Source organism: Chenopodium quinoa, unplaced genomic scaffold (genome assembly GCF_001683475.1).
Source record: "Chenopodium quinoa cultivar QQ74 unplaced genomic scaffold, ASM168347v1, whole genome shotgun sequence".
Classification (NCBI taxonomy): domain Eukaryota; kingdom Viridiplantae; phylum Streptophyta; class Magnoliopsida; order Caryophyllales; family Amaranthaceae; genus Chenopodium; species Chenopodium quinoa.
The window spans coordinates 10846968-10861978 of NW_018745024.1; the positions used below are offsets into that span (position 1 = coordinate 10846968).

Consider the following 15011-nt stretch of genomic DNA (forward strand, 5'->3'; position numbering starts at 1 on the left):
CGATGTGGTGATAGACTGATAGTTTTAACTTATTATTAGAAGATTTTATTTGAACACAAAGATGGTTGCTCTTTGTTTTATTTTTTAGGATAACATTTTACATGTACTTCTTTATGTAGCCACATTGCCACAAAATGCAATATCTAAATAGACAAGAAAAAAAGGAGTCTTATGGGATATTGTTCGATTCCTCTCAATGATTTTTGCTCTATAGTAGTATTCATTTGCTTCACTTTGATTAGCATTGGTGATTTAAAAAAATATAGTCACATGAAATCAAGTGTTTTTTTTTTTTTTTTTTTTGGTTTTTTGTCTATTCATAGTTTTCAGTGGAATTCTTTTAGAATTAGTTGGGCCGTGCTTAAAATAGATGGACTCAGAGGCCCAAAATCAAAACAATCTGCATGATCAGGTCGGGTACAAAGTCCACCACAATGTACTACAATAGTCCAGGTCCTTCTGGAGACTGGAGACCAATATCTTTTTAAAATTTCTTTTTTATTTCTTTCATTACTTTTTCCCAACAAAATGTAAACACACATTCTAAATAATTATAGTAGCAAACTACTTAACCAACATCTTTATCATTTTATATTCCGGACTATATGCCAATATACTATGGCCCCATTCTCTTCACCCTATTTTTACTGAATTGAAATTATTTTTACTGAAACAAAATTATATTTGCTGAACTTAAATTATTTTTACTGAACTTAAATTATTTTTACTGAAATGAAATTATTTTTGCTGAACTTAAATTATTTTTACTGATTTTCTGTTATAATTCTTCTTTAAGAAAACTGAATTTTACTGAATTGAGCTTATTTTTACTAAACTAAAATTATTTTTACTGAACTGAAATTAATTTTACTGAACTGAACTTATTTTTACTAAACTGAAATTATTTTTACTGAACTGAAATTAATTTTACTGAACTGAACTTATTTTTACTGAATAGAACTTATTTTTACTTAATATTATTTTTTGAAGGTGAAGAGAACATGGCCTGTGTGTGTGATATGAAAGCTAGTTTTCTCAAAAAAAAATTATCATAAATGTAGTTAGTTGATAGTTTCTTAATAAGTATGCATAATCTTAAAAGACACTTGTAAAAATGTAAGGTGATAAGAAAAGTATTAATTACCTTTTAAACAAAAAATGATGATACAGTTTTCATTTGTATTGTGTAAAGTAAACCCTTAAACTTAGGGGCCGTTTGATTGGGGTTAATCATCAAAGGGAATGGGAATCAACTGCCCCCATTCCCTTTGTTGTTGTTTGTTAGACCATATTTTTCATTCCCTTTCCCCTCTTCATTCCCCAAAATCCCTCCAACTCCATTCCTCACCCCCCTAGACTTTCCCATTCCCATTCCTTGGCCACCACTACACCACCATACCACCACCCTTCCACCTTTTCAACTCATCGGAAACCCGCACCACCACACCACGGCCAGCCGCGCCTCCCTTCCCCTTCCCCTCACAGCCAGCCGCGCCTCCCTTCCCCTCCCCTCACAGCCAGCCGCGCCTCCCTTCCCCTCCCCTCACAACCAGCCGCGCCTCCCTTCCCCTTCCCCTCGCCGCGTCGCCACGCCTCCCTTCCCCTCGCCGCGTCGCCGCGCCCTCGGGGAGTGAATGATGTTTTTCGGGGGAGGGGAGTTTCTAAGGTTTTTCGGGGTTGATCTCCGGGGAAGAAACGGTTGCGTGGAGGCCGGCGAATGGGAGGCGACGGTGAGGGGAAAGACGGCGAAGGTGTGGCTGGTGGTTTGGTGGTCGGATGGTGGCTAGAAAAGGTGGAACGTGTGTGGTTGTGTGGTGGTGGGTTGATGGGATTGTTTCCCTTTATTTTTAAAACAAACAACATAGAGAATATTAGGTAATTTCATTCCATTCTCTACCATTCCCTTTGTTCATTCCATTCCGTTTACCCCGGGTGAACCAAACGGCCCCTTATATTGATCCTAAGGAATATTAAATTGTCCTACTGTGCAAATAAGTAATATGTGTTACGTATTAGGAATTAGGATTTACAATTGCACCAACTATGTTAATCTGTAATCATCGAAGCATTAATATTTCTTGAACTAGATAGATCCAAAGCACGAAGTTCATGTGTCATAAACTCATAATGATCACTTGGATGTCTGAAGTGTATGTTCAAGTTCACTTGGATATGTCTTTCAAAAAACAAAGTCTATAAAGTGTATGTTCAAGTTTATTCATAATATACGCAAGGATAAGGACTTAGGAGTATCAGAAGATAATAGAAAATGATTATTGTTGTTATTTATCCATTATAGTCGAGTTCATTCCCATTAGGATTGTTTTGAGAAGGAGTGAAGGACTCTCCAAAATTAGGTCCGCTCTAAGGTAATTAATAATAGCTGGTAAAATTTAATAAAGTAAAAAAAAAAAAGGTCAAAATCCGTAAATTTCAATTGTGAGAATTAATATAAACCATAGAATTTAAATTAGAAAAAATAGTAATGCAATATCCTTTTTCTTCAATTTGGCCGACACTTTTTTTCTTTGCCTTCTTTCCCTTTTTTCATCCTCATCAATTCCCTCTCTTCATCTAGACGCCATTAAAGCTCAAACCTCAAGCTTTTTCGCCATTTCCCCCTTCATCTTTGCTGATCCTCGGCCTTCGCGCTCGCTTCCGTCGTCTCCATTCTCAAGCGCCTCGGAAACCCTAATTTGATTTCGGTAATTTCTCAGCTTTCTTTCTTAATTTCTCAATTGTTTCTGATTAATTGCGTTTTAAATTTGAGGAATTCATGTTTTATTTCTATGAACATCGTATGATCTTGCCTGGATGTGGGGGAAGAAGAAGATGATTTTGTAATCTTTTCAGAAATAAGGAGAGAATACGCGTGTGTATTATACATAGCATTGAATAGGTTGGAATTTGGAATTAGGGTTGAATAATTAGCGTTTAATTGTTTAGCTAATTGATGATATTTTACTAGTTTTTGTTCTATTGATTTTGATGCCCGAAATTTATTGCCTTATCATTAGTTGGAACATTGATTTAACACTTAAATTGGCGAAAAGGTTCATATTTGGTTAACTTGTGAATTGGGAAGATTAGAATTTGAATTTGGTAGGGAAAACGAAGTCTGATTAATTAATTGGATCCATTGACACATTTTGTGTTTGAAATATTGTTTCTCTTTTGATATTTGTTGGGAATTCATGTTTGAAATCCTTGTTGTTCGTCTATTTCTAAATTCTGATCTTGTTTCCCTTGTGTTGTTTTATAGTTGTAGATTCGGGTTTCAAAATGCCGGCTACAGCAGGTAGGGTGCGTATGCCCGCGAATAACCGGGTGCACAGTAGTGCTGCTCTTCAGACTCACGGAATTTGGCAGAGTGCGATTGGTTATGATCCCTATGCTCCCACCAAAGATGATTCCAAGGTGGCTTCTCAGAGCAAGACTGAGGAAGATCCTGAGAATTCTTATGCAAATTTCCAGGGTTTGCTTGCTCTTGCTCGAATCACTGGTTCAAATAACGATGAGGCCCGTGGTGCTTGCAAGAAGTGTGGCCGTGTTGGGCATCTTACTTTTCAGTGTAGGAACTTTTTGAGTGTTAAGGAGGATGAGAAAGACCAAGATCTGATTCAGGCCAATGTCTTGGCAGGGCTGCAGAAAATTAAGGGTAGTTTTGGGAAAATGAATGGTAAAGTGGCTGCTGAGAGCGGAGAGGAGAGTTCTGAGGTGGATGATGAGACTGAGAGCTCTGATTCAAGTGAAGATTCTGAGATGGAGAAGATTATTGCTGAGAGATATGGGAAGAAGAAGAAGGCCAGTAGCAAATTGAAGTCTACAAAAAAGAAGAAAGATTCCTCGGATGATGAAGATTCTGATTCTGGAAGGAGGAAGAAAAGGGGTAGGTCAAAGAAGAGGAGTGGGAAAAGATCAGGGACTGATTCAGATGATGAGAATGATGTTCACAGGAAGAGGAGAAAGGAAAAGAGAAGGAAGAAGGATGAATCATCTGATGAAGAGGAGGAACGTCGAAAAAGGAAGAGTAGGAAGGAAAAGAGGAGGAGGAGGAGCCATCGACATGCAGATGATTCAGATGATACTGATGAATCTCCTAAGCGGCGTAAGAGAAAGAGCAGGAGGGCTAGGTCACCTTCTGATTCCGATGTCAGTGACTCAGAGGATTCTAGGGTTGGAAGGCACTCAAAGCGCTCAGATAAGAAGAGCCGGAAACGAACTTATGAAGATGATGAGTGATGTTGTTATCTTCAGGTATGAGCTTCAATGAGTAATCTATTATTTTTAACTAATGCTGTATTAAGTTTGTATTTATCAAATCATTTTTCTATGTTGTCCTTGCTGGTTACTTCTATATATTCTACAGTTAATCTACAATTCTTATATGTTTGCTTGACTTGCATATACAATGGTTGCCTTTGTGTAAAGTGAGATGTGCATGTCTTGCTGATTATTCCTCAAGAGTGAGATTTTTTTTCTATTTCATGAAGAAAAATCCTATTGTTTATGCTTTTACTTTTTTTTTGGTCTTTTGTATTCACAAAGTAACAATTTACAATGGTTTATTGTCTCTTTCGGGCACCTGAAGTCGTCATATTATCTGCTTTTCATGTGGAAATTGGGGCTCCGGTTGTATATATTGCTTTGCACCTTGTAGCTGCTCTTATCTTTTCTTTAAATTGAGTGATTGCATCTTTTGTTTTCTTCCTGTCCTGCTATTTTCCAACTTTGCTGTTGTCTATTATCTTTCACTCTTTTAGCCTTGTATTTTTTGATGAATCTAGAAACTCGAAGCATGCATTAACTGAATATCACTCATTAGACTCTAACTATGCTACAATAAGGAGTATCTGAAGGACCCCATGTCATTGATGGTTTGGATGGTCCCAACTCCCAAGTAAGGCATTTATTGATGTATCCAGTTTGAGACCATAAGTTCGCTCACATTATTGATTGTTAATGTGATTGATGCCTTATGTTGCCCTCCAATACCACGGGAGTGTTGACAAGGCATCATGCTGGCATATACTACGTATAAACTTATCGCCTCCTTTATAGACAACCTCTAAATCTGGCCATGGCTTGGGCCAAAGAAGAAAGGATTAGGGGGAGGGGAGGACAAACAAGTAAAAAGAAAGGTTTCAATTGTTCCACATGTAGAAGTAATGGGTTCATCTGTATGCTTTATGCTTGTCCAACTTGAAGTGATGGGAGATGTTTATGCAGCTCGCTGTTTATAACGAGTCATTTATAATAATGACATTGGTTAGGTTATACTGTGTTTAGTATATGTAGGTTCATTTATGTGTGTTTAAATATGTTTCCCCCGTTTTTTTGTCCATTATCTTCACTATCAAAAATAGTTAACAGATTAATAATTTGTGGTGCTTACTATCTTGCAGGGACTGGATTCATGTACCATGTCATCTGAACTAGCTACTGCAAAGTTATATGGCTGAGCCCTGTAAAATATGCCATCTATCTTCCATGTTTCTGAGGAATGGAAATCAAATATAGTAGTAGGGCTCTTGCCCCTTGTATTCTGTTGTAACGAGACTGGTTGCCTTTATGTACGGAGCTATCCATTTAATTTTGCTTGTTTATTCAACCTACATGGTGAATGGTTATGACTTTAGTAAGTTGTTATTATATAACCTTATGTGTTTGCTGCGAACATCCAGGATAAGCATGAACACAAATGTGTTATTGTCTGCGTACACCATGTTCTATATTTCTTTCATCTCCCATCAAATATCTTGAATATCTGATATTAAAATGTTTTCAGCTTCCAGAGTTCCAGGTTGATCTTATTTTACACTGGTTCTTAAGTTAAGTGTAACAAAATTTTGATGCATTGGCAATTTGGCATAAAATTCATGCATGTTGATAAAGCAATTTAGCCACTAGCATGTTGCAGTTCATATTTTACAATTTAACTTTATATATATATATACATACATATATATATATATATATATATATATATATATATATATATATATATATATATATATTTCCTCTTTCGTTGAAATAAAAACAACCATTATTATGAAGAATTCTAGTTTGCTGCAATCTTAGGCAACGTGTTACAGCCTTGCTGTAGGGCCTTTCCAAAGAGATTCAATTAATGATAATCACTGCAATGCCTTTTCTTGTCATAGTTTATTAGTTATCAATCAACCTTTCATCATTCCTGTAGGGCCTTTCAAAGAGATTCAATTAATGATAATCACTGCAATGCCTTTTCTTGTCATAGTTTATTAGTTATCAATCAACCTTTCATCATTCCTTTTGCTGTCAATAATCAATAACTCACTAATCTTTACTGTCAAATGCAATAATTTAGTCCAAAAAGCTGAACAATTTGAGTAAATTATGCCCTATTTGTTAATCTGTAGTATTTTTTCCTTGAAGAGTGACATAAATAGATAGTTTGTGAGCTTATTCAAATAATAGCAAAAATCCATTTGAAATTTCAAGTTTTCACTAGAAGATTATACAGTAATTGCTGAAGCCCCTGTAGGCATAGGAATTCTTTTCACATGAATTTCTGTAGAATATCATTTCTGCACCAAACTAATCCGGGAAAATGACACAATGAAGAATACATGATATTTGGCCAAGACCTAACTAGTAGCATCTTCAAACATGAAAATTATGTGATATTGAGTAGTTCAAACTTCTGTCTCATGAAACTTTGTTAAAAAGGGGCTACAATCTCATAACCACAATCATTTCCACCAGTAAATTGACTACAGGAGTCATATCAAGTTTGTAATCAATGAAAATAACCAAGAACTTGACCCCCCACATTTTGTTTGATGGCTTCTTCATGGTCCAGGACACCGTTCGGAGTTGTAATTACAACATAGCCCCACTGCACAAAAAAAAAAAAAAAAAAAAAAAAAAGAGATATACATCAGAGAAGACACAAGAACAAACACCCCTTCCTGAAAAAATACGAAGGTAAAAAATAAAAATGAAACTTTTTAAGATAGCCCTCCCTTAAGGCCTTTATTGTATCTCTTTGAATAAGACACATTTTAACCAGCCTTCTTTCTCGGTGAGGACTGTTAAGAATTCAAGATTGCTCCTAAGTTAAACACAGCAAATGACTCCCTCTTCCCTAGCCTAAATCAATTGCTAGGTTTAGTATAACTATCCTAGGTCAATTTCTGGGGTAACGAAAAAGTCGTTACATCCCAATGCATAGATAGATCCGTGGTAAAAAGTTGGGATATGTAATTCCTATTCAATCTCTTTTTTTACAACCCAAAATATTTGAACAGAATAAGAAAATTAACGTCACAAACAAGATGTAAAGTTCTACATTGACCAGGAATCCAAAAAATTCTTTTTCATTTTGGGAGAGCAGTAAGGGGTGAGACATCCACTTCCCATCCATTGCTGAGTGCAAAAGTCAGGTAAAAGAAAAGACGGGGGACAAAATTCAACCACATACTATTGCTCAGCAACCATGAGCTTAGAGCACATTAGAAACAAACCCAAACCTTGTGCTGAGCTCTCACTTGATTCTTGCAATCAGGAGCACATGGACATTAGTCAGAATGCTTTCAAAGTATGAAAATACACACCTGTCGCGTTGGGAGAGTCTCCTTTCTGTACTTTTCAACATCCTTTGCTTTCAAGTCCTGTCTATAAGTGAGAGCTTTGCAGTCATTCACCCGTCCTAGAAGTTCTACTGTTGCCTTTCCAACTCTATGCAGATCGTGAACTTGAAAATCTTTGATATACCCTGCAAATAAGATAACCAGCTTTCTTTGTGAAAAAGGAAGTACAGGAAGTCGTATCAGTTTAATAAAATTGTGAGAGTTTCCCGTCAAAAAAAAAAGCAAAACGTTCACAATTGCCAAATTACCAAAATTTGACTTTTTGTAGTTAAGAAAGTACTAATGACTTGAAAAAACGGCTAAAGAACTTAATAGCAAAAGCCTGATTTTAAAGTGGGGGAAAAAAAGAATCAAGCATTTGATATTAAATGAAAGCATAGACTTTAGGGTATAGACCGCAACAATATCAGAGCTTTAATCTAAATGATAAGGTCAGCTACATGAACTGGAACAAAACATCATTCTCAATAATGTTCCCCATAGCTAAACCTGTACTGGTAGCATGTCCAAATAACGCAACACCATGCCTTGGTTACCAAAACCTCACCAACCTCCATGGGCTCCATCAGGCAAGGATTTATGAAGATTGTCTGGTAACTCGCAGCACCAAGCTTCAGCATATCCATCTTGATTCATTCCAATCTCTCCTATATCTAAGGTCCATTGACACAAGCCCCCAGACATTAATATTATCACCTTTTCTAGTAGTGTTTAATGAACACAAAAAAATTTAAGTCATTGACCAAGTTTACAATTGACTTACTGATAGAAAAGTAGTTCTGTATATGTACCAATATACCATTACATGCAATCATACAGAGATTCTGTGAATTTGACAACAGTTCAGAGTAAGCTAGCCCAAGAGTGAAAAAAGGTATTTATATGAATTTATTCATGACCTATCGGAACAGTGTCGTCTCTAAGAAGGTGAAAAGATTGGATGTAAGTTTAGATTTGGATCAAAGTGTACAAAAAGGGTGGAGATTTCAGACTCAATCAGCTTATTTTAGAAATTAGGATACTAATATAGTCACAGGCTCACAGCAACAGATGGTAAAAGCTACCCAGTAACATAACAATATGAGAATTTCTTGGAGGGAACATGTGCAGTTCAAATAATTTCCTAGTGATGTATTACAGTATTACTGATTAGCTATTCACAAGTTTATCACCAATGACTGCTAGATTTATTTATAGCATCTCAAAAGTGCTGCATGTGGGAAGCTCTAAATAATAGATTCTGCCAACTAATTCTGGTAGCTTATCTCATTCCCCTGATTTTTTACGTCACCGGTCATGGTTAAGATTTAAGAAAGCTATTATAAAGTCAAATGAGCTAAAGTTCAAATTCAATCTATGATCCTAGATGATTAAGCATAACATAAACCTATATGTAAAGGATTTTGAAGAAATTCACAGGCACAATACGTCCTTCCCACATGCATTCTCCAACTCAGGTCGCTGATGGCTCAATATTGCCAGAATCATACATAATTGGCCAATGTTTCTAACAGTGGTAACATTTGCAATGGCAGAAATGTTCAGCACTTTAACCATTTTTCTTTTCTATTCAAGTTCATAAGGGAAAACGTTAACAGACTAATGTTGCAACAGGTCATTCTGCAATAAAAGTATGAAGAAACCATTTGGAAGCTGCAGTGATGTGATCCGTGGGTGGAAATCTAATCCCCAAACATTGACAATGTTTCCTTTATGCTCACCCCAACCATTGAATACTAAATACTGCCAATAGCCATAGGTCCAAGAAAGGCACGAATATGAGAAATACTGAAATTTTCCCAGGCCTAACTGCCCTTGCAACAATGGTTTTGGAGCTTTAGGTTACAGATGTTATGACTTATGAGTACTACACTATTTTCCATATACACCTACACTGTTTAAACTAGAAAATTTACTCAAGTGTGATTCATTTACCCCCAAGAATGTGTCTTAAGCCCTTGAAATTGTCTACCTCGATATGTCACGAAATTGAACTTCCAACTCAAAATGTCAATACTTTAATCCTATTTCCAAGAACCAATTCCGTAGACATCCAACTCTTATGATCTTACTCCCCTCTTATTCCACTATAATGATGAAATTAATGTGTGATCCGAACCACTGCTCTCAACACTCACAACAAGTGAAAAAAACAACCCTTTGTAAAGCAATTTGCAACCGAGTTCCGCCGTATTGCAAAGGGAGGGAATACTCAAGGGCCATACAATAGTCACTAGCTATAGTAGATCTTGCAAGGTTGTTTGTTGTGGTAATGATCCTTAAACTCTTATCCTATGCATAAACATCAATAATACAGTACTAATTACTAAAACTTCCAAATCATTCTATTAACAACAAATTCAACAGCAACCCAATACAATTATCTTCCTAAAAACCCAAAATTTCCAGTAAAAAAGGGGAAATCATATCTCAACAGAAGCATCAATTTCGAGCTAAAATCACTCCCAAATAAAATATCATTACCAAATTAAGATGCAAACAAAGAAGCAACTTAAAGGGTCAAATTCAATTGCATAAAACACCCATAAAAATAGAATTTTTAATCAAATCACAAGCATAAATTCACCCAAAAAAAAAAAAAAAAAAAAAAAAAAAAAAAAAAAAAAGACCTCGATTTTTCATGATGTGGAGAAAGGAGCACATGACAGTAGAAATGGGTTGGAGTTCAGCGGTAGCTTTGTTTCTCTTCTCGGCGTTAACAATGGTGCGAAGTGCATCGTTGAGTATTCTTCTCCCCATTTTCTCTCTCCTCCTTAACTTGCTTGCTCGTTGAAGATGAATGAGGTTTTAGGGAATTCACTATTTCAGTGTGATTGAAATCAAGAGGGTTTTTGGGGTTTTTTTGGGCCTCTTTTCTTTGTACCTTTTTTCTCTGTGTCACTTGTGAGTTGTGAGTATGAGGGCATGTATAGCATGTTGGTGAGGTTTTTAAAGGAGGAAATTGAGAGTTGTCAAATTGGGTGTGAAGTTCGAGTCGTCTTGAATTCTCAATACGCTGGATCGGTTAACCAATTACGAGTAAAATTGTATTTTGAATCGGATCAATTTAGGTTTAGTCAAGATAATTTTGGTCAGGTTGGTTTATAACAGTTATGTGTTTATTTTGAATTCTCGATACGCTGGATCGGTTTGATCATTTTACGTATATGTGTTTATTTTATCTATGTTATGCGTATATAACTATTGTTGTTCACGAAAGATGTTTTTCTTCTCAATAAAAGAAAGAAGTACAATAATTCTATAATTCAAGACGTTTAATCATTATAAAAGTGTCCATAAGTGAAGATAAGAATTCTTTAGGGTTCAAATGAAAATTAATTACAGATGTATTTGCTTTTTTTTTTTTTTTTTTTTTTGGACATGAAAGTTAATTACCATCTTTTGCACAAGGCACAAGATTTCAACTAGTTATGAGAAGCATAGGTGATATCAGGAAAAAAAAAAACAAATTGAATCATTAAGAGAAAGGAGCAACAATATAAACTGTTCAATACAAAATAATTTTTGCATGATTACATTAGTAATTTTCGCTGCAAATACTAAACAAAATGAGTATCAAGCAATAAACTCACAAGGACCTAGGGGGCTTTTCAAGCAAAGCAGATAGATAAACCTCGTCTTTTGACTTAGGAGTTACAACCCACTTATGCTTCTTGTACCTGAACTGCAGGAACATGTACATGTAATCATCTAAGTCATTTCTATTACAGAAGAATCTATCTATCCATAACAAACCTCCAGGTCTCAGAATTCGATCCCAATCGAATAACATGAAATCCAACAGTAGCAGGTCGATCCATCCATCCAAGAGACCAGTCGTGTGGATCAAGTCCATCGTGTTTTCAAAGAATGGGAGTCGTTGATTAGGTGTTACATACAAGTGAAGTAACCCTCGAAGTGCAATCGTTTCACTGAAAGGTGCCCCCAAATTCAGGGCAGTTGAAATAATGGTGACATTTTGTTCCATCATCCTTGCAGCAAAACTGCCAGTACCTACACTGTAGTCGATGCCAACCCGTATCTCCCCTGGCTTGATAGCCAAAACATCACTTATGAGAAATTCAGCAGGAGAAATAGAGCTTTTGTTGACCCATTTAAGCCTCTCCTTTTCCATCTCAAAGCATCCCGTGCACTTGGTGTAACCTCGATCAGTATTGTTGCTCGATAAGCACTCAAAGTCCCTGCACCTGTAGAGATTCCATCTGACATTTCTTCCATCTGGTATCTTCCATAGTGATTCATTGATTGGTTTTGGTTTGAGGAAGGTCTTGGAGGCCCTTGTCAAGCAACGTCTTCGAGGCAATGGATCACATCCATGAAGCATAAGCTTCTGAGCTAGATTCCAGTCATCCTTGCAATAAGAACCCACATCATAATCCATGTAAAATTCTAAATCTTTCTTCATTAAAACACAAGCATGGCCTATCGTATTGTAAATCCTCTCTGTTTTAAAAATGTTAACCTTCCCATTCTTGTTCTCTTTCGGGGTGATATACTTTCTGATCTCCTCAACCACGAAATTATTAATCAATGGTTCCTCCATAAAGGTCGTGTTTCCACTACCTCCCACTTTTGGTAATCGGATTTGTCTAAGTGTGATGTGAGAGTCGTAAAGAGGTTGAATAACCTCATCCTCTAAGTACCTCTTAAACTCTAGCTTTGACACATTACTCTTCTCCAAATCATCTTTGTCTTTCTCCATCTTTTGCACATAGGCTTCAAGCTTGGTTTGCAAATTTTCCATCTTTTCAAGCACCTCCTCAATACGATTAGACAACGCCTTGGCATCAAACCCCTCGAAAGCATCCTTCTCCCCATAAAAATGACGGCAAATATCTTCACTATGAAAGAAAAATCCAGCATGATAGAATCTAACTAGGCTAGAAATGCTCACAATAATAACAAGCACTCCCAAAAACAACTGAAGCCATCCCATTATTCGGTTAAATCTCCATTTCGGATTCTTTGCCATGCCTAATTCTATCCAAATGACCCTCTAATACTACTTTTCTTCCTTTAATTTCTTTCTAAGATCTAACTAAATTCATAGGTCCAAATTGCATATTACCCAAAATCAGCCAAATTTGAGGATTTTGATAATTAGAATAACCATATCATCAAGATTAACCAACCTAGTTTCCCTTCTCTACAAGAGCTCAGCCAACCTCATACTACTCAAAATTCACAAAACCCAACATTATAAATTACTCAAAATCAACCAAATTAATCAACTAATTCCTAAGATCATACCTAACTTAAAAATTACCAAAAACAATGAAAAAAAACAAGGTAAAACTATCATAACATAATCATATACATGCAAATTACTCAAAAACAAAATACAACACTAAAAATTAAAGGGGAAAGATCACAATTACCAACATTTAATTTCTCTCCAAATAAAAAGCCCTCAGAAATTTGAATCCTGCAAAATGTGATAAAAACTCTCCAATAATGAGAATTTTATAAGCATAATATTGGAATTCTACCCAACTTTTGTAATAGGATAAAGAATTCCACTTTAAGTATGATATAAATAAACCCATTTTGCTTAAAACCCACAAAAAAAAACCCTTAAAAAATTAATTATTTTAACCCCAGAATTGCTTACAAATTCAGCAAATATGAGCTCTTTAAAGCTGGAAAATTTATAAATTTCATTAAAATTTTCTCTCTCCACCTGAATCACAAATTAGGCAAACACATGAAATTTAAAGCTCAAAAAATGAAATTTTACGAAACCAATCACGTGAAAAAAAAAAGTTTAAAAATTCTCATTGAGTGATTCAATTACTACCCAATAAATGGAGTTGACTTGGGAAAATTTGATAATAAGTGGGTTTGGTCTTTTTCCAAACCCAAATTAAATTTCGGATCTTCTTCAATTAAAAATTTACTGTTTTTTGGGATATTTTTCGTATTCTTAGAAAGTTTGGTAAATGGTACTATTCGTTTTAGGCAATTTGCCATGTTAGATTAGTCAAGGAAAACTTAAACTAACGGCAAAATCATATGATATGTGCTCAATCCAAGTCATAAATTTATACAATTGACTCCGTGGCACACAAAAATAGTTTTCATAACATAAACTTTCATACGTGGTTGGCCAGGGTTACTCGTGTTTTTCATAAATAATTTGACTTATGTAGAATCCTATTTAACTTTAAAATTAACTACTTTATCTCTTACGAAGTATTCTCTTATCTTATTTCGTATAATATCTGGTACAAAAGTTATAATCCGAGTAGTTTTAGGTTTCTTATAAGTCATATCCCTTATAAAGTTATAAATACGCGTACCGGAGTAAAATAATTAAACGACCCTCTAGTCCTCTAATTACATAAGCAAAGGTTGTAAGTGGGAAAGACCGAAGCAATGAGTTACAGAAGAAGAAGCTCATATGAGAAAGAGATACGTAACTTTTGGTTTGGAATAGCAATGATTTGTTTTCTTTGCATTGGTCTTTTTCTTTTTAATATTTCTTTTGCACAAGTTCGTCATAAAAAAGTAATTCCTAACAATAGTACTAACGATAAGAATAATGATTCTTCGCCTATCAATAACAACGATTCTAATGGTGATGTTCATAATTCCTACTCGGTCTCCAACAAAGATGGTGTGATTGATTACCACGGGCAGCATTGGGCTAATTATCGCAACGACGACAAGAATAATTATGGCGATGATTATTATGATGATTTATACTACGACGAGTACGATCTTTAATTTTTTGGAAAAATTATTGACACGAACTTAATACTATGGTAAACAGTATAGTGTTGCATTGTTAGGTTAGCGTCAAGTTTGGATCAATGGTGTGAAAATTGAGGAAATGTGGAGATTATTAGTTATTAATTATTACTCCGTACTATTTTTTAAGAGGAAAATTTTATTTTTGTTTTGTTTAGATTTTGAATTATTGATAGTATGTACATCCAAAGGCATTATTAATGAAAGTAAAGAGCTATTGTTCTTGGTATAGAAAATTGACTCCGAAATCTAAAGAGGATTCATTTACTTCAACGTTTCACAAAGAATTTGAAAGAATATGTCTATATTCATCAAACGTGAACAAACTTGACCTTGAATATTTCAAGAGTTCAGGTAAGTACAGAATCGACTTGGCAAGATATCAAAACATCTAGATTATATCGAGTGATGTTTGCTTGAGCCAAGCGTGACCATCACAAAGTTATGAAATTGAAATTTTCATAAATAACTCCACAAAGAGCATAGTGTGTCGTCACGGAGACCTCGATGCCATTTAAAAATGACTCGAACAGTGATGGATCACATCCCTTCCTGATAAAGTTCTTAAGATTTGCACGAAAGACTAATGTTACACTAAACAAAATG

At 35.4% G+C, this 15011-nt stretch overlaps 3 protein-coding genes across 3 annotated transcripts; 1 reads left to right on the forward strand and 2 right to left on the reverse strand.

Moving 5' to 3' along the window:
* The first annotated feature begins 2483 nt into the window (after positions 1–2483).
* LOC110708649 (CAX-interacting protein 4-like) lies at positions 2484–5750 on the forward strand. Its single transcript, XM_021886835.1, has 3 exons — positions 2484–2705; positions 3263–4257; positions 5406–5750. The coding sequence occupies exon 2, from the start codon at positions 3283–3285 to the stop codon at positions 4240–4242; it is 960 nt and encodes a 319-aa protein (XP_021742527.1). The 5' UTR covers positions 2484–2705; positions 3263–3282; the 3' UTR covers positions 4243–4257; positions 5406–5750.
* Positions 5751–6453: 703 nt separating this feature from the next.
* Positions 6454–10560, reverse strand: LOC110708652 (40S ribosomal protein S15a-5-like). Its single transcript, XM_021886837.1, has 3 exons — positions 10265–10560; positions 7599–7759; positions 6454–6880 (listed from the first exon to the last, which is right to left on the reverse strand). The coding sequence occupies exons 1-3, from the start codon at positions 10392–10394 to the stop codon at positions 6782–6784; spliced, it is 390 nt and encodes a 129-aa protein (XP_021742529.1). The 5' UTR covers positions 10395–10560; the 3' UTR covers positions 6454–6781.
* A 529-nt stretch (positions 10561–11089) lies between these two features.
* Positions 11090–13620, reverse strand: LOC110708651. Its single transcript, XM_021886836.1, has one exon. The coding sequence runs from the start codon at positions 12625–12627 to the stop codon at positions 11224–11226; it is 1404 nt and encodes a 467-aa protein (XP_021742528.1). The 5' UTR covers positions 12628–13620; the 3' UTR covers positions 11090–11223.
* Between the last annotated feature and the right edge of the window lie 1391 nt (positions 13621–15011).

Coding starts and splice junctions, on each gene's coding strand:
- LOC110708649 (XM_021886835.1), top strand. CDS start 3,283: ATGCCGGCTACAGCAGGTAGGGTGCGTATGCCCGCGAATAACCGGGTG.
- LOC110708652 (XM_021886837.1), bottom strand. CDS start 10,394: ATGGGGAGAAGAATACTCAACGATGCACTTCGCACCATTGTTAACGCC. Junction 7,760..10,264: donor CCACATCATGAAAAATCGAG/GTCTTTTTTTTT, acceptor TCTTATTTGCAG/GGTATATCAAAGATTTTCAA. Junction 6,881..7,598: donor AGACTCTCCCAACGCGACAG/GTGTGTATTTTC, acceptor TTTTTTGTGCAG/TGGGGCTATGTTGTAATTAC.
- LOC110708651 (XM_021886836.1), bottom strand. CDS start 12,627: ATGGCAAAGAATCCGAAATGGAGATTTAACCGAATAATGGGATGGCTT.